This window comes from Alosa sapidissima, chromosome 7 (genome assembly GCF_018492685.1).
Source record: "Alosa sapidissima isolate fAloSap1 chromosome 7, fAloSap1.pri, whole genome shotgun sequence".
Lineage (NCBI taxonomy): Eukaryota > Metazoa > Chordata > Actinopteri > Clupeiformes > Clupeidae > Alosa > Alosa sapidissima.
In genome coordinates this window covers 13,222,719-13,246,249 of record NC_055963.1, presented here as the reverse complement: position 1 = coordinate 13,246,249, position 23,531 = coordinate 13,222,719, and the positions used below count along the sequence as shown (strand labels likewise).

The window sequence follows — 23,531 nt, the reverse complement described above, 5'->3', positions numbered from 1 at the left end:
TTCAGACATAGCTTTAAAATGTATATGAGAAGAGAGACCAAAATTGGAGGTTTCATCATTTTGAAAAGCTTTGAAAAGTTGGTATTGTTGTTTATCACTTTTCACATCAAGTGTGGCCATGTCATGTGTGTTACATAACATTGCCATGGTGAGTGGATTACTAGACCAAGACCACGACAGCCAAGTTAAACCCTTTCTGTTCCTGTAATAGCAGGAATTAGCCAAACGCCACAGCTTCGCGTACTCTCTTGTGATATCATGAACTATTGCCCTGTCTTGTCAGAAAAAATATGAAAAACTGTGCACCAGTGGAAATAGTTTTCATAGTCTTAAACAATACAACACTGCATCCTTATTTTCTAAAAGACCTATTCATTTTTATTTAACCCAATGTACTTCAGATTTTATGTTCAAGTGCAAGATGCTACTCTGTAACTGTAGACTAAATAACTGTAATATAAGTAATATACTGTACAGAGGTAAATACAATCGTCACAGTTTGGCTCAAGTATCATTTCAGATGAACTAATATTTGTTCTTGCAATTCTGGGCATAGTGCAGCACTTTGAAGAGGCATAGTTGAAAGTCATTGCATAAAGGGCTACATACATTAAGTACCTATGCACTGTGAAACAACTATGTCAGTGTGACTTAGTCTGGTGCGGTAAACCATTATTACCCCTTCGGTAGTATACAAAGATGGTGTAAATCCTTCGATTGAAATTAAAGCACTCGTCTAAAAAGTCCTTTCGATGGCAAAGAAGGGAAATCATTTTCCCATACGGTTGAAACGTAAACCCCAGATGGGCATTAGAGAGAGAAAACAAATAAACAAAAGTCTCTTCAGAAGTCCACAGACATGAAAATTACAACTGTAATGTGTTTCACATCATTCCACTCACAGAAACGTGCTACACAGCCAAGGGTGATTAGTAGAGACCATATGGTAGCCACTGTTAATCCACAATCAACAGTTGGCAAAAGCCTCCTATTGCTAGCTTGGTGAACAGAGTGGACAGTTAGTATGGGAATCCTGACACTTTCTTTGCCTAAAATATATGTACAGTAGAAACTTATGACTAGCAAGTTGTCTTTGGCTCAAAGGGAGCAAGGAGCTTCATTTCAACTTCATAGTTACTGTACATACTGTACATCACATCATTTATCTGCATATGGTCAACACAGGCCCATGTAAGAAGAATTTACAAAATTCTTTGGAAATGGGCTCATAAGTTTCAGATCAGTGGACATTATTTACCAACACTTACTGATGCTCTCAAAAGCCATACAGGAAGACTAAGTGTCACAAAGTCAGCATCAGTGCATTTGAAAGTCAATATCCACGTAATAGTGGACATGTAAGTGCAGGGCTGTAAGCATGGCTGTCAGAGACCATACATCATGGACACAGTCAATCAACCCTGATGCCAACCCTGTGTGCTGGTGTGGAAGTGTTGATTCAAATGCCCGTGGGGACTCTGAGCACACACTCAACACCACGGCTGAAGTCTCTGACCGATGTCCATTTACTTTTTCTTCTTCGTCTTGTCCTTGTCCCCCTTCTCCTTCTCCAGTCTCTTCTTCTCCTTCTTCCTCTCCTCCTTGGCCTCTTTGTACTTCCAGATGGGCGGCTCCAGGTGGCCTGGGTTCTTGGACCTCTTCCTCTTCTTCTCCTTCTTGGGGGTGGGATCGCTCGACTTGGTGACCTTGATCTGGGGGATGCAGCCGGCGGGGAACACGCTGTTCCGGCGGCTCATGCTCCGCGGAATGAACTTGTTGACGCCGTTGGAGATGATGCTGCCGCGGCGCTCGGCGTCCGAGCAGCAGGACGCCAGGGAGACGGACGAGGTGGAGGCCACGGACGGCGAGGCCGAGGACACGGAGCCGTTGCTGTGGCGCACGCTGCGCTCCTCAAGCTCGCGGCCCGGGTGCTTCTCCATCAGCTCGGGCACAGCCATGCGCCGCTTGCCGATCTGGGGCGGGCTGGTGGGACAGAGTGGCCGGCAGCCCGTAGCCACCAGGGGGCTGTGGATGCTCGTGGTGATGCGCACCATGTGGTCCAGCACGCCATTGTCCTGAGGGTCCTGGGGGAAGCTGAAGCTGAAGGTGGACTTGAGTCGGTGGGCCACCTTCTGGCCAGCACTCTTGGTGGCCGTGGCCTTTGCCACCAGGTCCTTGAGGTCCGGCCACTCGGGCACGAAGCTCTCGCAGAACTGCTCAGCGCAGGGCCTGGCGTTTAGCCGCCGGATGCGGCTCAAGGTCTCGAAGCGGCCAGTTTTAAGGGCCCAGTCTCGGGCGTCCTTCCCTCGCCTGACATCCACTGCATTTATGTCTGCACCTGAGAAGAGACAGGAAACAGTGATGTCAACATGGACATTTTTTCAACAGGGTCTGAGAGAAAAGGTTTTTTGGGGAAAAAAGTATAAAGTAGCAGTAGCAGTGGAAAAGTGCAAGTTCAACTATATTACAGCTCCACCTAGTGGTCACTATAGGAACATATTTTGTATGCGATGACTAATACTTAATCTTTCAGTGTAAGAAACAATCCATCAAAATGATATGCCTAATGGCTAATTTTCTCCTAAATAGTTTGAATCAAGTCGACTCCCTGTTAAAATGAATGTCTGTCTGTCAGGTTGATCCCCTGTTAGCATAATTAAGAACATATGCAATCAAGTGTATGTGTAAGCAGTATGGAGACCAGAAAAAGATAAGTGTTACCTAATTTATGACTTGTGCTAATTTGATTGCGCTAGTAATAGGTGTGACTGGAATATCCAAAGCATGCCTGAATAAATCCTGGTAAATCTACACATGCCTAATCCAGCGCTAGCCAAGAGCAGTAACAGATTAGCTGGAGGAGATCAGCACAAGCCACTGTCCTCAGGTTGGGACCTGCATGTGCGTCATCATCTCACCATGTCAATCTGTTTTTTCCCCCAGGACATAAAATGTCAACTTTTTGAAGACATCTCAGAAATGTGGGACAAGCCCCATATTCTCAGCAAGCCATTTTAAATGAAAGCCTGAGGGGAGAGATTTACAGGGGTTGGATAGGAGAAGGAAAAGAGGTGATATTTCGAACCCTATATAGTCCCAATGGTACATAAATCTTATATATACTGTATATGTATGGATCTATTATGGGTCTTGCATTTCAGCATGGTGCTATGATGAATCTATTCTCTATTATCTATGGTCTTGATGGGCAAAGAGTTGCTACACAAATGGCAGGCAGGAGTCCAGGAGCAATGTCAGGGTGCACTCAGAAGCAAGAGCAACCTCTTACCCGCCATCAGCAAGGAAGCCACACAGTCATTGTTGCCCTGCATAGCAGCCTTGATGAGTGCGGTGAAGCCGCGGGTGTCCGTCAGCTCCAGGTCCACTCCAGAGTAGTAGTTTAGGATGTAGTTCTGAATGTTCACAAAGCCTGGGAACAGAGCGACAGCGACATGTCAAGGCTGTGTGTGTAAAGGCGGGTGAGAGCTCGGCCAATGCCACTCAGCTAGGTGCCAACCTGCTTGCGCTGCGATCATGAGAGCTGTGTAGCCATCATTGTCCTGATGGTTGATGTCAACAAAGGGACATGTGTGTAGTCCACTCACAATGTCCACAAAGCCTTTAGAGACAGCCAGCATCAGGCCATTCTAAAAATGAAGAGAGAGAAAGAGAGAGAGAGAGAGAGAGAGAGAGAGAGAGAGAGAGAGAGAGAGAGAGAGAAAGATGAGTCATACATTGCATTACATTCTGATGGTATGGAGTGTTATGGAGTGTTATACCACCTGAGTTAATATTTACCCTGCCGTTGATGTCCAGTTCCATGACCTCTTCGCGCGTGACTCCCCTCTCCAGTATCCTGCGCAGGGACGCAGCTGCGTTCCTAGAACAGGCCTGGTACAGGGTGTTGATGGGGCCTCCATTCTGCTCCTCGCGCTCGTAGTCTGGCAGGATGGAGTCCTCCGACAGGACGCTCCCCGAGTCCCCGCTGTCCCCAGACAAGGACACCTCAGACACCTCCGGGTCGGGGCCGGAGCCCAAGTGGGGATCCTCCTCCTTCGCCGCCGCCATCGGGCCCCCTGGAGCCAGCTCTCACGCCCACACGAGTCTCAGGGTCTCAGACTGCATCAGGACTGCTATCTGCTCACGGGCCTGTGTGTGTGTGTGTGTGTGTGTATAGTTGTGTGTGTGTGTGTGTGTGTGTGTGTGTGTGTGTGTGTGTGCGCGTGTGTGTGTAGTTGTGTGTGTGTGTGTGTGTGGGTGGGTGGGTGTGTGGTGGGACAGAGAAGAGTAGCATTATGAGTTAACACACCAGGCGGCTTAAGATGAGCATGCTCACCTCTCACCTCATGTCTCTGTGTCCTGAGCTGAAAGCAGAGGTTATGACCTCAATGAGACTCTTAGGCAAGAGTGAATTTGGCCTGGCCTGAAATAGATGAGGATCTACATCTTGACATCGCTCTGCGCTGATGATACCAGTGATTGACAGGAGGTAATCTGAGAGTCTCTGCAATAATCTGTGGGAGCCTTATGTGCAACGTGCTGACTGAGAACATTTGATAACTGGCTCAAAGCCAGGAAAACTACTCTGGAGTTACAAAAGGTGAAAGTTACTAAAGTTTATCTTCATAATAGTATGTTGCCAAGTCTTCATAAATGTCAGAAAAGTGTCTTAACCTCTTTATAAATGTCAGAAAAATATCTTTTGTAAAAGTCAAATAAAATAAAGCCAAAAAGTCAAATTTTTAAGAACACAGCGAACAAGGTTGGAGATCATGCTAGCATGTCTCTATTAGCATTTTGAAGAAAGAATGTAGGACGAAGCTGCAGCTTTTTACAATCTTCCCAGTGACTAGTGGCAGCAATCCAGTTGGTAAACAGTTTAAGAGCTCTCCATTGCAGATAATGGCTTAGACATTGTTGAACATCAGTCAGACTCAGAGTCCTGCCTGGTTTTCCATTGCCTGAAGTGGACCTCTGTAATCTCATAAGGCCCAGTAGACAAGTACAAAGATCCTCAAGTGTGCTGTATCACAGTTGGAAAGAAACTGCATGACATGCACAAAACATGCAATTGTAATACACTTGAACAACTCTCTGACATCCCAATCCTCATGCTGGATGGGTAGTGAGTAAAATGCTGTGCAATCCACAGGTCAAACCACATGACAAGCTTAAGCTGGGACAGAAAGAGAAAAGCTATTTCCTTCTAGTGTATGGCTATATTTAGCAACATTTGTTGTTGACATATTGTACCAATCTGTCTTTAGTATACTGACAGAGGCACTGCTTAGTGTGTGTGTGTGTGTGTGTGTGTGTGTGTGTGTGTGTGAGTGTGTGTGTGTGTCTCTTCATGCATGTGTTTGTGTGAATGTGAGAAAGACAGAGGGTGGGGATGGGAAACATTCTCTTTCACAGAAACATAAACAGTCTGTCCACTGAGAACCACATTTCGCCCCACAAATCGCCATGACTGCTTTCCGAGCAATCGCCACACACATGCCTCTTGAACAATAGTCCACATGACCAAGCCAATGTTACTCCCTTGGCTGAAACATGTCCATGTGTTGTGCAATCTTTATATCATCATGCGGACACAGACCTGAAATCAAATTATGGATGCCCCCCTCTTGTTTTAATGTTTCCAAAAAGTCTGGGGTGTTCAAGGCAAAGTTTTTCAATTGCACAGCAATCTCTGCTAGAGGAACTTCACCATTTGCTCAATAAACATGGTTAAACATCCTCAGTATGTCCAACAATAAGCGCTTTGATGAGGTAAGGAACAACAATGAACACAGCCACCACAAACACACAGCCAATGACCCTACTGCCCTTTAAAGTTATTCACGTCTCCAGCTACAGTACTGCCTGTTTTGGGCCTCACCATAAAAGAGTGCGGTGGTGTCCGTCTGTGGGAACGCTCTCCAAATCTTCGTGTTCTGCCTCCTCTAGCTCAGCATCTCACCACGGCTGCTGGACCGTCCTGCTCGCCTCGTGCTGCTTTGGAACCGACTAGCTAAAGTCCTCGTAGTAGAGCCCTGCTCCAGCCTGACCCCCTGCTGCTCCTCCCTCTGCCTCTCCTCCTCCTCCGCCCAAGCTCCACGTCTGGCCACTTAGGCTGCCCGATGGTGGAAGAATCCTCCCAAATCTTTTCATAGACGCTCTTTTAAATCAGGCAACATGCTCCCTCTCATCCCGATTACAGGAGATTTGAGGATTAGCCAGGCAGAAACGGCAGCAGGCTCTCAGGCTGCTTTTTGCTCTCCCCTCTCTCTCTCTCTTGCCTCACATCACTCTTGTTGTCCTCAAGTCTTTCACTCTCCGTGTCGCAAGAATCTTTCCTAATTTCATGCAAGCGGACCTTTAGTCACACTGGATCATTGGGTAGTTTTGGGCGGTTTTACCCCCTGCCTGAGACTGAGTAATCTCCAGATGTCTGACAGCTCTGCATGCCCTCTCTGGAAATCCCCCAACACTGCAGAAGACTCTATTTTATGGGACAGACACAGACGGAGACTCATAAGCACCCACACTAAACAGCATGCTGACATTTACACTCATTGATATTAACACACTCCCACACATGACAGACGTAAGGATATAAACCAACATTTTGCCATATTTTTTGCATTGATTGAATTATGAGTAAGTAATTGTTCAGATTGAAACGCTTGGTGCTTTTCAGAAGCCAACTCTTTCAGCCCAAAAGCATCCATTTAATCACAGGTGCACTCAGTGTCCATGCCTAATGTGTTCAGAAAGAGCTACTCAGTAGTGGGGGGTGGCGCTCAGCCACTTAAAACAGGCCTAAGAGTCTTGACTAGCCCAGGTAAACAGCTCCACTGGTTGTAACAGTCACATGGACAACATGAGGCAGCGCGAGGCACCAGTTAGCATTTTTTTCCTGACTGAAAAATGTGTGGGCCTTGTGTGTGTTTTGTTTTTTAAGATTTGGCTACTACAGCACCTTTGTTGGTGCCCTATAAGTAATTCCTAGAGACAGTCTGCGTTTTTTTAGAGCATGTTCATGTTCTCCTTTGGATCAGTCATCAAACATACAGCAACAGGTGTTTGTCAAAGCCCAAAATTGTTTGCCAACAATTTATTTTTCAAACCTTTTTCATCTTTTCTTTTTTTTAAGTTTAACTATCCAAACTATACATGGATGATGCATTTTATGGAACTAAAAAAGAGACATTGACTAAACTGATCTAAAGAGTTGTCATTTGTGTGAAAATCTATATTATAACACGTGAGGATTAGTCACCGTGCCACTGAGCTGCCTGAGCGGGTGCAGTAGAAACTGACATGTTTAGAATCACAAGCTGTAGGAGAGTAGTCATCTAGTTCCTGTTATCTCATCTTCAGCAGCCTCTGCCAAGTGGATCTGACTCTTCTCCAATATTTAGAATCCTGGCCAATCCAATCAAAGTCAGCCACTATAATAGACCATCTACTGTATGTACACCAGCCTGCTTTTAGAAATATCATCTTATATCACAATGCATTTACCACTCTACAATATGTAGGCTATCAAAACAGATCTCACAGCCGGTCACAGAGGATACCTACAAATCCTACATCTGTGAAAAATGGTATGGTGTATGCTTATATAAAAACAGATATTTATGTGATGTGATGCTGACATTTTCTGTAGAATAGATGCTGTGGATTATTTCAGATGCAGATAATGTTGGGGATAACTCAAACATACATTACTCACACATGATAAAACAAACTAGATGTACCGCATAGCGGTACAAAATATGCCGCTCAGTCCTGTACATCCTTTCCGCGAAAATCAATTTGTCTCCATCTTTTACTCCATTCCCCACTCTTGAAACTTTTGTGTATGCTTGTTTGGCATGCCTGTGTGTGTGTGTGTGTATGCGGCTGCACAGAAAGTAGCCTACTGGCGCTGAAAAGGTGAATAGATTGTAGAATAGCCAAAGAAGTTGTAGCATTGTTATAAAACCTTTAAAATCTCTAAACAATCACAAGTAGGGCAGTTGATCACAGTTCATCTATTGCAACTGGATTGATAAAAGGTCACTTACACCTGTAGGCTACATTGTATTTGGGAAAAGCAAAAGGTATCAGCATAATGTTATATTTTTATTTATTTATGTATGTATTTATTTATTAATAAACAGTGTTGGGAGTAATGCATTAAAAAAGTAATGTAATTACAGTAATGCATTGCTTTGTGCTGTAATACAGTAATGTAAGGCATTACCAATACAATTTCAGTAATATTTTACTCGGTACAATTCTCAGTAACTGAAGTTACTTTGCTTTTTAATCCAAAATTGAGAATTCTCAATTGGCACCAGAGAAGATTATCCAAGAACTAAAAAAGTAATCTATGCTGGTCCTGGAATTTGATTGCCTTGTTTAGATGACTGTAGGAAGGGAATTTGAGTTATCTCTGCCATTCATGTGTAGCACCCCTCTACTCTACTTAATAAAAAATGTACTTTAAAGTAAAAGGAGGTGCTTCTATGGGTTACTGTTAAGTTTAGGCCAGTTCTAGGTTAAGGGGGGAGTAAATTGACAAGGACACCAGTATGTAAAATGTTCTAAATAAATAATGCAGGTTTATTAAATGCAAGAATATATTTTCTCTAAGAGAAAAGAAGAGAAAATATTAGTAAATAGAAAATAAATAATAAATAAATACAAAACCCTATAAAATAATAAAAGAGCTCTTAAAAATTCAAAGTATCAAATCAATAGTAAAAAAACTCAAATGTCCAAAAGAAAAGAAATACCCGGGTAAGGTGGTGTGAGTGTACAATGTCAGTGTATGTGTGAAGGCTTATCTGTATCCAGGGAACAGATCCAAGGGGTTGGTTATCCAGTATGAAAGGGCAGTGAGTTCAAGGGGTTGGTTATCCAGTATGAAAGGGTAGAACAGTTCAATCGATCCAAGGGGACTGACTCGCCATCCAGTGTTCCAGTGTACATAAAAAAACAATCTGCATACAGCAGTTTGAGAATACAATTAAGGATATATATTCAATATCAAAGTCGTAAGATATCATTAAATTCCAATTGAACTACAATTCCAGTTCAATTAAGTCCTATTAACTTAGCTAGGCACAAACTACGACGTTAGCGTTACTACCAACGATCATATATTTAAAATCATGTAATTCAATATATTCATTAACAACTTCTCTATTACTCAAAAACATACTTAAAGACAATATTATTACAATAGCAGCACTTAAAAGAACAATAAAGTAAAAGCATCTCCGATTGGTTTTTAATTAGTTAGCTCAGTTTTCTAGCATGCTAATCATCCTATTGACTTGAATGCACTATCAGCTAACGGTGCTAATCACTCGCTAGCAGAATGCTAGCGAAGTATTTTAACTCACCGGAGTTCGAGGTTCAAACAACACAGGTCTTCAACAATCCGTAGAAAAATAGATATAAGGAAAGGTAAAATGATTCAATATGATAGATAGATAGATTTAGAAAAAGTTAGATTAGAGTTAGATAAAGAGTATTATTCAGGTCCAGTATGTAGTAAATAATGGAAAATAAACTGTAACCATTCCAAAAATGATCACCATATGTTGTCAGAGAGTAAGGAAACACGATGAATTGAAGTAATGGCTTATTTGACAACATTACTCTAACCCCGTAAAACCCATGAAAAAAAATGTGTTATGGGGCGGAATGTCTTGGAATTTTCGTTTATGTTTTGAACGATTCATTCTAGAATAGCGTATTAATAATGGGCTAGCGCGTCCTCCTATTTGGGTTGCCAAATTAGCAAAGGCCAACTGTCAATAGCTGTCAGTTGTAGTCATGAACGCCTACGAGAGGCAGGCAAATTTCCAAAATTTAACCAAGAAACAAATTAAGTGGACATCGGAGGAGCTTCCTGAGATGGTGACGTCTTCGTCAAACGAAGAATATCAAGTCTGACGCAGAGCTGGCCATATTTCTCCACGACAGGTAGCCTAGGCTAAACTTCATCTGCATCGCTAACTTCAGCTAAATATGTTACGTTGGTTAGAGAGGTATTTTTTGTTTTCACTGTTTCCGTAATGTGTAGCTGGGTCATGGTTGGAGAAACGTTAAAGCAGCTGCAGGTCAACTAACGTTAGCTAAGTCTTAATTACATCTGGCAACTCAGAAGAGGCTCGCGTCTGGTAGTCTTGAGAACGTTCACCAGTGTTTTGATTTTGGCCTGCAGAACGTTCGGTAACAATCCTACAAATCGCACCTTTAAGAGGATTATCAGTAACGTCTAATCAATTTCATTCAAGAGGAGTCTCGAGCGTGAAAAAACAAACCCGTCACCTAGGAGATGACTATACCACAATAAAAGTATTTTAGAATACTTGCACTTTCAAGCAGACCAAAAAGAGAATGAAAAAGAAATAATGTAAACTCAGCTTCTTGTTCTGGCTACTTCTTCATATTTATTCTATTTATTCATATTTATATATTAAAATATTTATTGAACTCAAACTGTTGTAAAACTAAAGTTATGGTCTTAGTAACCAAACTTTAAGGTGGGTTACACATGCAACAGATCTAACATGGTTAGGCTATATTCTCATTTCAAGCAGTGAGAATAACTAAAATGTTGCTTTTAGAGACAAAGATCGTAACCATTATTCTCAAACTATTTGCATTAAGTCTACACCACTGTAAGTGGAAGGAAAGGCAACCAGCAATGATGAGAACCATTTAAAGTCAACATACAATTTCATGGCTATATTTTACTATATTAAGTTGTGAGTGACCTTGGCCTTTGGGGCCTACATTGTCCCATGAGCCATAACTGCAACCATATTGTTATTTTGTTAGCCTTAAGCCTGGCTCAGTCATTATGCCATACCACATCACCTCCTGCCGTGTAATGAGCTGCATTGAACACATGAAGATCTATTAAGAACACCAAATCCATATTTCCTGTTATTTTGGTGAAAGTAATGTAAACGTAGTGTAATGCCTTACAATTCAAAGACAGTAATATTGTAATGTAACAAATTACTTTGAGATGACAGTAACAAGTAATAAATAATGCTTTACGCTTTTGAAGTAACTTGCCCAACACTGTTAATAAACAAAAACATCTCTGTCAGTTTCATGCCGTTTTCAACAGCTATCAAAAACAAAGGTCATTTTTAGATGGATTTTTTGTGAATATTTCTTCTTCTGCATAAGATTTTAGTCATCTTTAGTTCATGTGATACTTTATTGTCAATGCACAAATTAAGTAACAGTAGTCTGAAACGAAATGCTGTTTTACATCTAACCAGTGGTGCAAATAACTGACATGTCCAAATGGGCCTTGATGAAATGCGTCGCTAGACTTTTCATACACATTTTAACGGGCCAAAGTTGAAGAGCTGTTGTCCGTTGTTGTTCGTGCAAATATAGGCTGATTCATGTTCCCTTGCATTGTGTAACTGAGGTCCATGGCTTGTCTTGCTTTCACCAGACCAAGCTCAATCTTTTACGAAAACAAGGCAGATCAGGCTGGGTTCGTTCACCCAGCCTAGTCCATAGGCGCCCGATATTGTTTAATTTTTCGATTGAGATATCCACGCTCTGGCTATTCTAAATGCAAAAATGCATCAGGGAGTTATGACAAAACTGTAACTAACAAACTAGATCCTAATAGAAAGCTGTTAGCTTCCCTAAGCTACAGGTCTGTATTTACAACATAAATTGTCAATGCTGGCGACACAAATAAAATCTCCTTTGGAAACCAATGGCTTATGCCTTACAGTATCAAGCGGACTTAAACTGCCATATCGTGCGAAAAGTTGTAATAAAATTCACGCAGCTCCATGAGTCAAGGAAACCGCGAATGAAGTAGCCACTTCTAAATGGGACCCACTACACCAGGGGTCTCAAACTCAAATGAGCTGGGGGCCAATTCTGCCAACGTCATCTGATTGGAGGGCCGGCTATTTCTGAAAATGCAATGTTCTTTTTTTCAAATACCACACAAAACTGCAAACAGAAAGTGCAAGTGTTTTTATCTAGTTTTAGACACCTGTGCTAGCAACCTTAGCTTATAAATAAAATAATGATAAAATAAATATTAATACAAATTATAAAATAAATGAAAAACATAAAAACAGGTATGTGTGTGTGTTTCACACCAAATAAAAATATTTCCTCTCATAACTTTTTTAAACCTGGCAAACTAGGCATCAGGGTTCAGAAAGCAACACCATTGGATTTTTATATCAAAATTTCAAAAGGCCATGGCTTGAAAGTGGTCAGAGATGAAGTCCTACTGTAAATGTAAAAATCTTTGAGTAAAACAAAAGTTTATGAAGGGGGTAAATTTACCCATGTAATTTGTCACTGGATGGCAAGCACCTCAAATTATGCACCTTTCAGTAAATACTGGATGAACATATTTAAGCAGGTTTACTTTCCTTTTTTCATATTACCCACATAACAAATTAAGGAAAACACCTAAGATGTATACCAACACCTAATATGTTGTGGTTTAGTAATAGATTACTACAATATAGGCCTACAATAAAGTATTCTGGTCAAACAGTTCCTATCGCGGGTAATCTGCAGTACCCAGAAGTTCGCATCATATTGCGGGTGACTTTGTAGTTCTTCAGAGCCCTATTTCTACTAGCCCTGCTGTCTGTACCACATCCATTACGGACACTACCATCACGATTACCACTGCAACCTCCAAGATATGTTGGGCAGAGGGTCGAAACAAGCATGGTATGCTTAGTGGACACCGTTGTATACACGCACCTCCATTCACAGACGCACCGTGACTATCACTGTCATAGACGATCGATCATAATCTCCAAAAGGATATTCTCCTTCAGAATTAGAATAGGTGAATAACATAGCTTACCTAAGACTTCATCGCACGAGATTTGGTGTAGGCCTATTTCTGCTTAATTTCTGCTTCAATTTCTGCAACACTATGGCCTGCATCGCTTCCGCGTCATTACATATTCACGTCTTTGTGTTTCTCGCGTGTAATACAAGTATTTCCTGAAAACTTTGCGCAGCGATTTTGGGTTTGAATCAAGCTATGGATGTCTTGCACATAGTGGAGCAGAGTAGGCCTACAAATGAGATTTGTCACCGTACCTGGATCTATCGTCTATTTTAATCAGTATCGTTGTTTAATAGCCTCAAGGGCCGGATTACATTATTATTTTGTCATACGTCGCGGGCCGGAATTGGGCAGGACGCGGGCCGGATTTGGCCCGCGGGCCGGGTGTTTGAGACCCCTGCACTACACAGTAAGGTGTGTTGCTAAAGCAGCCATAATGAAATGAAGGTGTCGTTGTTTGGATACTTCACACACACGTGCTTTTTAATCTCACAGACTACAATTACCAAGCTGGAATCAAAGCACATCGATTTCCCTCTCACAACCTGCACGCACTTCAAACAAATAAATAGGCGTCTCAGTCTCAGCATGTATAGGCAAAACTGTATCAGACCGGTGTAAAGTTGGTAAATCTTCCATTGCACAGAATGATTTGTGTAGCACGTGCAACAAATGACAGTCGAAAGATACAATTACAGTGCTGCTATCAATTTGCTTGGTATAATTTATAGTTTTCTACAAATGCAATCAAATTGGCCTCCATCACTCAACCAACGCTAACAGTAACATTATTGTACCTAGGTCCTTATTGATATTATAAGATTAACGTACCTGCAGTAAAAACCAAGCATGTCCAATAAACATTCTCAGATTTATTTCGGCTTCAAGAAGAAATGGGAATTACATTTCATGTGAACATCGTCCTATCCTTATTAGACGTTCCCTGCGGTAAACTACAGTCCTTGTAGGAACTAGGAAGCGTCCATTGTTTTTCCAACCCAAGTTTTTTTCTGAAACAATCAATTTTGACATCTTCATTTCAAAAGGCTATATCTTAAAAGTGATAAGAGATAGAGACTTTCTGTAAATTAGAGAAATATTAAGGATGACCCAAAGTTTATGTAGAGATTAAATGTTTATATCTAATTTGCATATTATGACGTCATATGGTGGCGGCCATCTTGGATTATAGAATTTTCATGAAAAGTCGCATGTTTGAATGATAAAATGCACCACTTCTTCCCCCCCAAAATGTCCCTCACCTTCTGTATGCTATATTGCACAATACTGAATGCTCTGGTAAATAGTAAGTAGTGAACAAACTGTGTAAATCATTACTAATAAATGGCAGAAACAAACCAAATGCATGTAGCGGTAGACTGGCCTTTTGCTGCAGAGATTTTCCATTTACTACATACAGTAGGCACTCTGATTCCATGTATGGGGCACATATATATTATTCAGATGACACACAAACACAAGTAGACAAGACCTGTTTAGTTCAAAAGCTCATTTGCCACGGCAAGGCACAGATCAGGAGTGAGATGACGAGACAAGACAAGAGACAATGTTAGTATTTTTTTTCTTTTTGTTGTTTTTGTTTATGTTTTTTTGTTTTTTTTTCTTAGCTGACAAAGACACACACATCACAAGGACATGAACACACAAAAAGGAACACATAATGTATGTCCTAAATGATCAGGGAAAGAGATAGCAAATCAACAGTGTAAATCATTACTAATAAATGTCTGACATTTTTTTTTTTATGTAGCAGGCCTTTTGCTGTAGAGATAATGACTCCCTATCCCTATCCATACAGGGCCGGCATTCCCATCATCTTGTGATAGACTATGCATGACCTAATGTGTGTGTGTGGGAGAGGGAGAGAGAGAGGGAGAGAGCGTGTCACCACCTCCACCATGCGAGCAGCAGCCTCGCGCGCGCCGAGTGGAGAGAATTTGCGCAGCTCGAACTAGGCCTACTGTCATTCTCATTGCGACTCCCCACACTGCCACTACGTTCCCCCCTAACTGTCCTATGAGCACTTCGACCTCGTCTAACATACCCAGTGGCATTAGACAAAGGCTCCACCACGTTACCGTCGCCGCGATTGTGGAGAGGCACACGTTCAGAAGACAGAAGCTAGCGCTATGGATATTAGGCTACCTCCAGCCTCGTTCGCCACACCACTAACACCCTGCGAACTTCCCGATGAACACTCCGAACCCGTGAAACATTATTCCCACCAGTGACATTGGGCAAACGATTCAACGTTTGTGCTTGGTGTAAGCTAAACTATGGAGTAAACTCTCACTTTGTCCAGCTGCATCATTGCAAGGCAGGGACGCATCTGAAGCCTCACTAAACGAATCACCGTCATTTTCTGAAGGCAGATATTCCCCACGAATAGAAGACCCAACACTTCATTTCAGGTAAACTTTTTTGATGCCATTAGACGATAATCTAATGCAAATACTCGCTGACGTTAACAATATCGCTCTGATAAAGTAGCTCACACACACACTAGCTCCGGTATTGCACGTACTGATTCACTGTAGCTGTAGCGCGAAAGTTTTGTTTAAACCATGACTTTTTTTCGACTCAGGGATGACGTATGACATGTCAGCCATCTAGTGGAGTGGAGGTCGAACGAAATATGACACCCTATTTGCCTAAATCGGCCGTTTTATTCAGTACCGCATCTTGTCGACTAAAGTCGACTGTGGCGCCTAGAGGGTTAACTTCCAACAAAATTATGTCTCACTGCAACCATGCGCCATCTAGTGGACAAACGACTACTTATCCCTCCCCCAAGTACACCTCGCTGCAGCAAAGATTGTTAAGGCGGAGCGAGATACTTCGTCGTAGTTCATGTCTATGGGCGCGAAATGGGGATCGAATCCTGTCTGCATAAAGAGGCGTGTCGATGACGTATTGACGAGCGTACGTTGCATAAATAACCGGCTCACACCTGATATAAGGTTGATTTTCTCCAGACTGGAATGCTCAAAAATGCTAAAAATGTACCTGAAATGTTCAGAAGGGTTTGAGGATCATGAAAACGTGCCCGAAATTCACATTCCTAACTCTATAGAACCAAGACCTTAGCATATGTGGTGAAATTCTGAGCTATGCCCATAGACTTCAATGGAGCAGTCGCTGCCTCTGCTCTGCATAAAGGGGGATTTTGACCCCCCCTCGTGTTCCCGGAAGTGGCTCCTGATGAAACATCTTGCTCCGCCTTAACAATCTTTGGCTGCAGCCTGCGGGAAGGCGTGGCTTGACATCAAGCCCCGCCCACATCCAACTCAGCCATGTTTTCTTTGCCTACGTCACTCCCCATATGCTTTGGCTTTACTACCGACCATAGACATACAATCTATGCTACCGACAGTCTGGTAGCGAATTATATAGTATATTGTTTCATATTAGATGATAGAAACTGATGATGTAGGCTAAACATAAATGACATTTCATGCAACCACAGTGATTTTTTCATGTAGGCCTAGGCTAGTTATTGTAATTGGGTTCGTGTACTTTTTCGTTCATTTGATTTCCGGTTTTGAAACAATAACATGCACATTCATAAAAACTGGTCATTTTAAATATTGATGACAATGTGTTCAAACGGAAAACGAGCCATATTTCATTAAATTTAGCCCTCAAAAGTAGAATGGTGTGTTGTTTCATTATCATGGACTATCAGTTTAACAGCAAGAATTCTCCATTACAACCAAATGTAGCCTACAAAGGGGCGATTTTGCTTTAGTAACAGGTGAAACAGAAGCATGCATTGTGTAACGTTAACCGGTTAGATCAAGCTAGACATATCCTCATCTCAAATATAGGCTACTGCCCAGATAGCAAGCAGCGGTAGAACCGATGTGCAAAAACTCAGCGGTCCGCCAGCGACAGCAAAACCGGTGGGTCGCCGCCTGCCTCTTGCCATCTGTGTGGTTAACTTTGCTGGCTAGCTAGCCAGCTAGCTATTCCTTTCTGACGAACGAGTAGTGTGACAACGGCGTTCTTATGGAAACGTTGGTGCTGTTGCGAGTTGTTGCACTGGTTTGAATCCACAGTTTACGTGTTGAATTACACAATAAAAAGTGTTTTGCAGTAAGTTGCTGGTTTGTAGAATGTAGCGCTATTTGCAAAAATACCCGTTACATGTTATAGCAAACCATCACTTCATATACTGTTCAACATGTATATTCAATAACATACCATTCATACATACGAAACATACAAAACACACAGTAAAACCTATTGCCAGGGGGTAAATATCTAATTAAAAACATTAAAAACATCACAAACAGTAATAGCTGCCTCCCTCTCGCCGCCAGCAATTTCAAACTGCGTGACGTAATACAAAAAAACATGGCTGACTTGGATGTGGGCTGGGCTTGATGTCAAGCCCCGCCTTCCCGCAGGCTGCAGCGAGAGGCTCACTTATCGCCAATACTGGAAATGCAGCCATGATGATGTTGATGAATATTTGGCTTTATTTTAATCCTACTGAATTATGTATCGGCCGTGTGTGTGCATGTGTATATGTGTGCACCGCCATCTACAGGCCAATGAGTGTACAGTCACTAAATGTACACATAACCTAAATTTTTTAGACCCCCCCCCCCCCCCCCCCCATGGATGAAATTCTACGAAACTTGGCATACCCCCAGAGAATGCCAGGTCAATCATACACATACAATTTGGTGCAGTTCTGAACATCTTAACTGAAGATAGGGGCGATTAAAGCAGAATGATATTGCATTTTCATTTTTTACCGGGGGGGGGGTGCAAATCACAAATGAGTGATTATGGGCCAGGTTGATGTGGGCCCTTGAAAAAAAAAAAAAAAAAAGAAAAAAAAAAAACTTTGACAATCATTATATGACCACTTCGCTAGCTTCGCTAGCGGCGGTCATAATAAATCTCTCTTTCTACACCCCACTTTCTCTCTCTCTCTCTCTCGCGGAACACATTCATTCATCAAGCCCTGTCCACTCTGTCTACCACAAGAGTGAAACAAAACTGAAGCCGCCCTGACCTGAATGGGGGTGTGTAAGGAGTAGCCTAAGGGATAGGTCCAGATGAGCGCAATCCCAGGGCTGGAAGGGAGCTTATCGCAACCGTTTTCACAAACGTTCACAGAGTTATTAATACCATAGACATAATAATACAGTAAAGGAATGTGCCTGGGCCAGGAAGTAAGACAGAGGAACAGGAAGAGAGGCAGCCCAACACCAGACCGCGAATCCTGTGAGGACGCAACTCAACATGTGATTTGTAAAAGGAGACCGACAAGGAGGAAACCGACAAGAATTGAGCTCTAATTGAACCTTAGGGAAAGCTGTAAGAGACACTCAAAACGAAAGAGGGTTAGAATCAAAGAAATCGCTTGCCCTCTGAGACTAGATCTTATCTGAACAAGCACTACTTCCCAGATTGAGTTTATCCAGATTGAGGAGAAGTTCTAAAAGTGTGAAGAGCTACAGGATGTGAATGTGATTTGTTAGAGACACCAGTAGGGGGCACCAGCAGACAACACACTGCAGATGCAGGGCTGACTGCAGCTGCCAAAAATGCGTTGCAGAAAGCTATTGAAGTTGCGGTTTAATGCAGGATGTTGAGGACAGCATCAGGTTGCTGCTTGCCACTCAGGTTTTTCCGCATAGCATGGACGTAGGCCTATCACATGCCCAGCAGTAGCCGATTGTTATCGTTTTAAACGTAAACCTAGGCCTATATATTTCATCAAAAGCTCTACAAATGAATATCCCAGAAACTGTTTTGTTGTAGGATGTTCAAGTAATTTATTTTTGATATTGCATTGTATTGTTACCAACGGCAATAAATCATTCAGAGCACTGGGCAGGGGGTCGTCGGACAGGGCGCCGGTGACTATGTTTAGCCACAATAGCGACTCCACAGACGACCCATGTGCTAATATTAGCCGCTTTGGCAGTTGCAGAGCCCATCTCAAAACCGCCTCTCTAAAGCTTAGAGGGCCTCTGGTAGATTATTTTCAGCTCTGTTCTATTTTCCTTTCTTTTTTCCCCCTCCTTTGGCTTTGCTTCTCTGTCTTCACAGTCATACCCGGTTCTCATTGCAGCGCTTCAAGAGGGTACATCATCAGCAGAGAATTTGCTGAAAAAAAAATCAACCCAACCAGGTCCAGCCATAGGCTGTTGTATTTTAGAGCAGATGGTAAAGCTATCACCATGACCCCCCCCCCCCCCCCCCCATACACACACACACTGAACATTACACAAGCAAGAAGACTAACAGAGATTCTATCAAGCTGTGTAGGCTAGTTAGAGGCACTGCAGTGATCCCTTGAAGGGTTTTAAACAGTTGTCTCTAGTGAAAATGACTGGAGTCTGGCCATTGCTACAGTGCTACTGAGTTTACAGTAAGCGTAGACACACTGTATAATGACTGACTCGCAGTGAGCAGATGTGCCCCAGCTCCCCACTGCTGAATGCATATGCCTTATTAGGGATTGTCCCGCTTACTTGAACTCACAAACTACCGTGTCACTGACTAAGGCTGGGAAGCAGATAACGGAGATAATGCCATTGCCATGGATAGTAGAGGAACAGAGACAGTGAGGAAACGAGAGCAAGAGAGTTGGAGAGAGAGCGCAAGGGAAAAATGTGATCTAGAAGTAGTTATGGAAAGCACGGAAGTGTGGTCTAAGGGAGGGAATGAGGAGTGGAGAGATGGATGGAGAGAGAGGGATTTTTCTTCTTTTTTTTTACAAAGGGGGAGGTAATCACACACAGCCAATGGTGAGTCAGGAAGCATAATTTTGTGGAGAGTGAAATGGTCAGTCCTCACACTGATAGTAAGGCAAGCTGCGACACCAGACGAGAAAAGACACAGGCCACCAAAGTCACCAAACCTGTCCAAGTCAGTCTAGAGAATGAAGCAGACACCAGCAGCAGACAAAGAGGAAGGGATTTAAGCCGGCTTCAGTCTTGTTTACTGAAGGGGCAGACGCCGCACAGGTGGGCCGGAGGTGACTTCGCCCAGGGAAGGGGGTGGGAGGCTTGAGGCCTCGGACAGGCACAGGGGCGGGAGTGAGCTAGGTGAAGCTAGAAGGGGAGGTCAGACCGCACTCACACGCTTTGTCCAGCCCGAGGACAAGCACAACAGAAAAGCATGTTCTCATTTTCCTTGATCTATTATTGATGCCTACAAGAAATTGTGAGAGCCAGGCCAGTGGGAGTCGGGCTGCAGCTGAAGGTTCTGGAGCAGAGAGCGGTGGGACGGAAGGACTCGGGGACGGACAGAGGACGGAGAGCAGACCGCCAGCGCGACAGAGTGCCGACAAAATGAAAGCCCTACAGAAGAGCCAAGGACGGACAGACCAGATTCTGGGGGCCATGGCCGACATGCTGACCTCTCTGGCGCTGCCAAACCAGCAGTGGGTGAGTAGTGCAACCTGTGAGCTCTCATTCATAGTACCTGTGAATTAACAATCAACAAACCCCTAATAACATGGAAACAAAATATTTGGCTTGGAGATTAATTAGGCAACTGAGACTGAAAGCTTTGGTTTCATGCATTTGGTTATCATCAAAGCAGTAATCATTGGCTGTGTACTCGGCGTTGTTTTTTTATTGGACTTACGAAATAGTCAGTGAATTGCATGCTGTCTGCAAATGACGTGGCAGCAGCCCAGGACAAGTTGTGAGATTGTGTGTGGGAGCTGTTGTGAAGTTGTGAGCTTGTGTGTGGGAGCTGTCAACTGATCCAGAGAGCGGGCTGGACAGTAAACATCTGTGGAGATCATCTGGGGGTGTGCAGACGGGAACATGTCTTCCCCAGCCGGGATGATGAATGTCTGATGGCCGCTGACCAGGGTCTCAGCTGAGTGACCTCGCAGATCTGTCTTCAGAGGTGGAGATAAGTTCAGGCAACAAGTGAGGGACAGAGTATGTAGTTACTATTTACAAACACATTCCAGAGATGAGACGAGATGGCCTGTGTGTATGTGTTTGAGGTGTGTGTGTGTGTTTGTTTTTGTATTTGTGTGTGTGTGTGTGTGTGTGTGTGTGTGTCTGTGTCTGTGGTTGATATGTTTGTTTGTTTGTGTTTGTGTTTGTACAGTATGTGTCTCTATGTGCTGGTATGTGTCTGTGTTTTATGTGTGTGTCTATGGTGGAGATGTGTGTGTGTGTGTGTCTGTGGTTGAGATGTGTGTGTGTGTGTATGTGTGTGCGTGTGTTTGAAGGTGGGGTGGGGGCAAAAGCAAGACAGATAGGGAAGCTACTTCCCAAAATAAACGAAAGAAAAGTGAAGTGTGTTCCCCAGCTGCACTGCTGTCCAGCTCAGCCCTAGAAGAACGGGCCATTTTGCTCCCTGCCGTGTGCCCCAAAACAGGTTTAAGCACCCATAAAACACTCGTCCATCATTGTAATCTGGTCATAAAGACCTCTTCATCAATCAACCCTTACTGTGTAAACAGCCTGAGAGAGAGATGGGAGGTGAAACGATAGAATAGACTGTAAGACAGAGAGGGGGAAAGAGTGAGAAGAGGAGGGAGAGAGAGATTTTCATGCAGGCGGTTGCTGGTTACTATGACAAATAGGGGCGCTGGTCTCCCCTCGGCGCTCAACAGGAATCTTGGATGTCTCACTCGCACGGGAAATGGAGTAGCACTGATTAGGACGTTTTGCCATAAACAAACACACACATTCACACACTTGCACACTCACAACCACACATACACAGGCACGAACACAAGCATACATATTACATACATGTACAAGTTACATACATATACACATACACATACACACCGATTCACACTCACATATACACACATACGCACACACACTAGCTCTCTTTGTCTGTCTCACTCACTCACACACACACACACACACACACACACACACACACACACACACACACACACACACACACACACACACAGCCAGACATGTCATTTAAGGCCCTTAAAGTGAGTGTGTGTATGTGTGTGTCTCCCACACTGCTTTAACCCTACTTTAGAACAGCGAGCCAAAACAAAGTCTGGCTGGGGTGTTGATTGGTATGTTTTACTATATTTCTCATAAATGATGGTCTGGAGGAGTCAACATGTCACATTCCTTTGAGACTCAATTCCTGAGACTCAACCTGATCTGATACCATCTGACTGATTCTCAATCTTGACAGTTGGCTAACAACGCAAAACAAAAATGTATTCCATGCCAAATTTGTGTAATTGCCTAGCCTGGCTAGCGCCACCACTTCTCAACGAGACGTGGTCTGGGAACCAAACGTTAATTTTCTCGTATTTGAAAAAAATGCCCAGATCCGTTTATTGGGTGCCACGGATGTCTATCAAATGCGTCTGTGCATAGCTCATCATCGTCTTGCTTTCCCCCTTGTTCTGTGATTGGTCTACTATCTCAGGCGAAAATTTGCTCCATGGTCTCCAGGCTGCCTTAGCAGCGTGAATCAAATTGCGCGCAAGGCAGCATGGGAACACCCAGGCTAGTAATTGCCCATGCTTCCACTAACCTCTGTTGCTGACTGTGGAAAACTGGTTTTCACTGAAGAATTTGTAAAAGTTGTTAATATTTCTCCAAATTTCTCCAAAACAGAAGATAATCCATGCAGGTGCCCATGTATCTTTCTGGTAAAATGACAAGCAGCACAAAGAATCCCAACAGGAGTTTGTTCATTTCAATTAAACTAAAGGGATGTAGTCTCCACTCTTGACAGCGTGGATTATCCAGCTGTAGAGACCGGGCCAAAACTGTGACAATCTATTAATAAGGCACTGCACATGAATAGGATTTTTGATCGACATTATGGTGACCCAAAAATGTCTACGCTCGCTGTACAAAGAGAAAAGTACCACGGTATGGACCTTGTCTTGGAAAGTTCTGGAAAAATCTCTCCTTGTTTGTGGTGGTGACCTTCTGCAGAGGTCAGACGTGTTTACTGGGTCCTTCTCCTGTGTGTGCAGACGGGGGAGAGTGACGAGGCGGAGCAGGCAGTGGACGAGGAGGCTCGGCCTGCAGCAGCAGCAGCAGCACAGGGTCCATGGGAGAGGGATCAGGAGAGCCAGGACTGGGAACAGGGATCCCAGGACAGCATGGAGAAAGGGCAGCGAGAGCCAGAAGGTAAGAGACTATCCCTTTTTTGGGCACATCGAGAGCTGGTGTTCTTTTTTTTTTTTTTTTTCCATTCCTGGAGACCGGACGAAATGGTTCAATAAAAAATATCATGGGCCCCAGTGTAGAAAATACAGTCTAGGGTAGCTGGGTAGGAAACGTGTATATACAGTAACACCCCAAGACATATGGCCAAGCAATATACAGCACCTGAAATAGTACAGCTATTGTTGAATTTTGACTCATAGGACATCTGCACCTATGTGTCCTCACTTCTCTCCTCATATCCTCAAAGTCTTCACTAAATGCATGGACAAAGCTCTGGTTGACTTCTGAAGAGTGAGGCAAAGGCATGTTATGTAAAACAGATTCATAACAGCAGTTCAGTACACATGCATCTTGCATTAAGGAATGAGAACAAATGAGTCTCAGACGAATGTATCTGTGGTTTAACATGATTTTGATTAGTGTTATAGATGAATCATCTCTCAGACACTAGCAGTGACAGACACTTTAAATTGTCAGTTACAAACTGTCCTTTAATGAAC

At 43.1% G+C, this 23,531-nt stretch overlaps 1 protein-coding gene across 3 annotated transcripts; it reads right to left on the bottom strand.

The window, feature by feature from the left end:
- Positions 1-350: 350 nt before the first annotated feature.
- ankrd33aa (ankyrin repeat domain 33Aa) lies at positions 351-17,982 on the bottom strand. Of its 3 annotated transcripts, none has more exons than XM_042099258.1 (5): positions 17,901-17,982; positions 3,799-4,149; positions 3,518-3,647; positions 3,290-3,430; positions 351-2,338 (listed from the first exon to the last, which is right to left on the bottom strand). In XM_042099258.1, the coding sequence occupies exons 2-5, from the start codon at positions 4,066-4,068 to the stop codon at positions 1,527-1,529; spliced, it is 1,353 nt and encodes a 450-aa protein (XP_041955192.1). In that variant the 5' UTR covers positions 4,069-4,149; positions 17,901-17,982; the 3' UTR covers positions 351-1,526. The 3 variants fall into 3 exon arrangements, with proteins under 3 accessions (XP_041955192.1, XP_041955193.1, XP_041955191.1); XM_042099259.1 differs by lacking the exon at positions 17,901-17,982 and adding an exon at positions 9,879-9,883 and having other exon boundaries at positions 3,799-4,053; XM_042099257.1 differs by lacking the exon at positions 17,901-17,982 and adding an exon at positions 5,882-7,824.
- Positions 17,983-23,531: the final 5,549 nt, after the last annotated feature.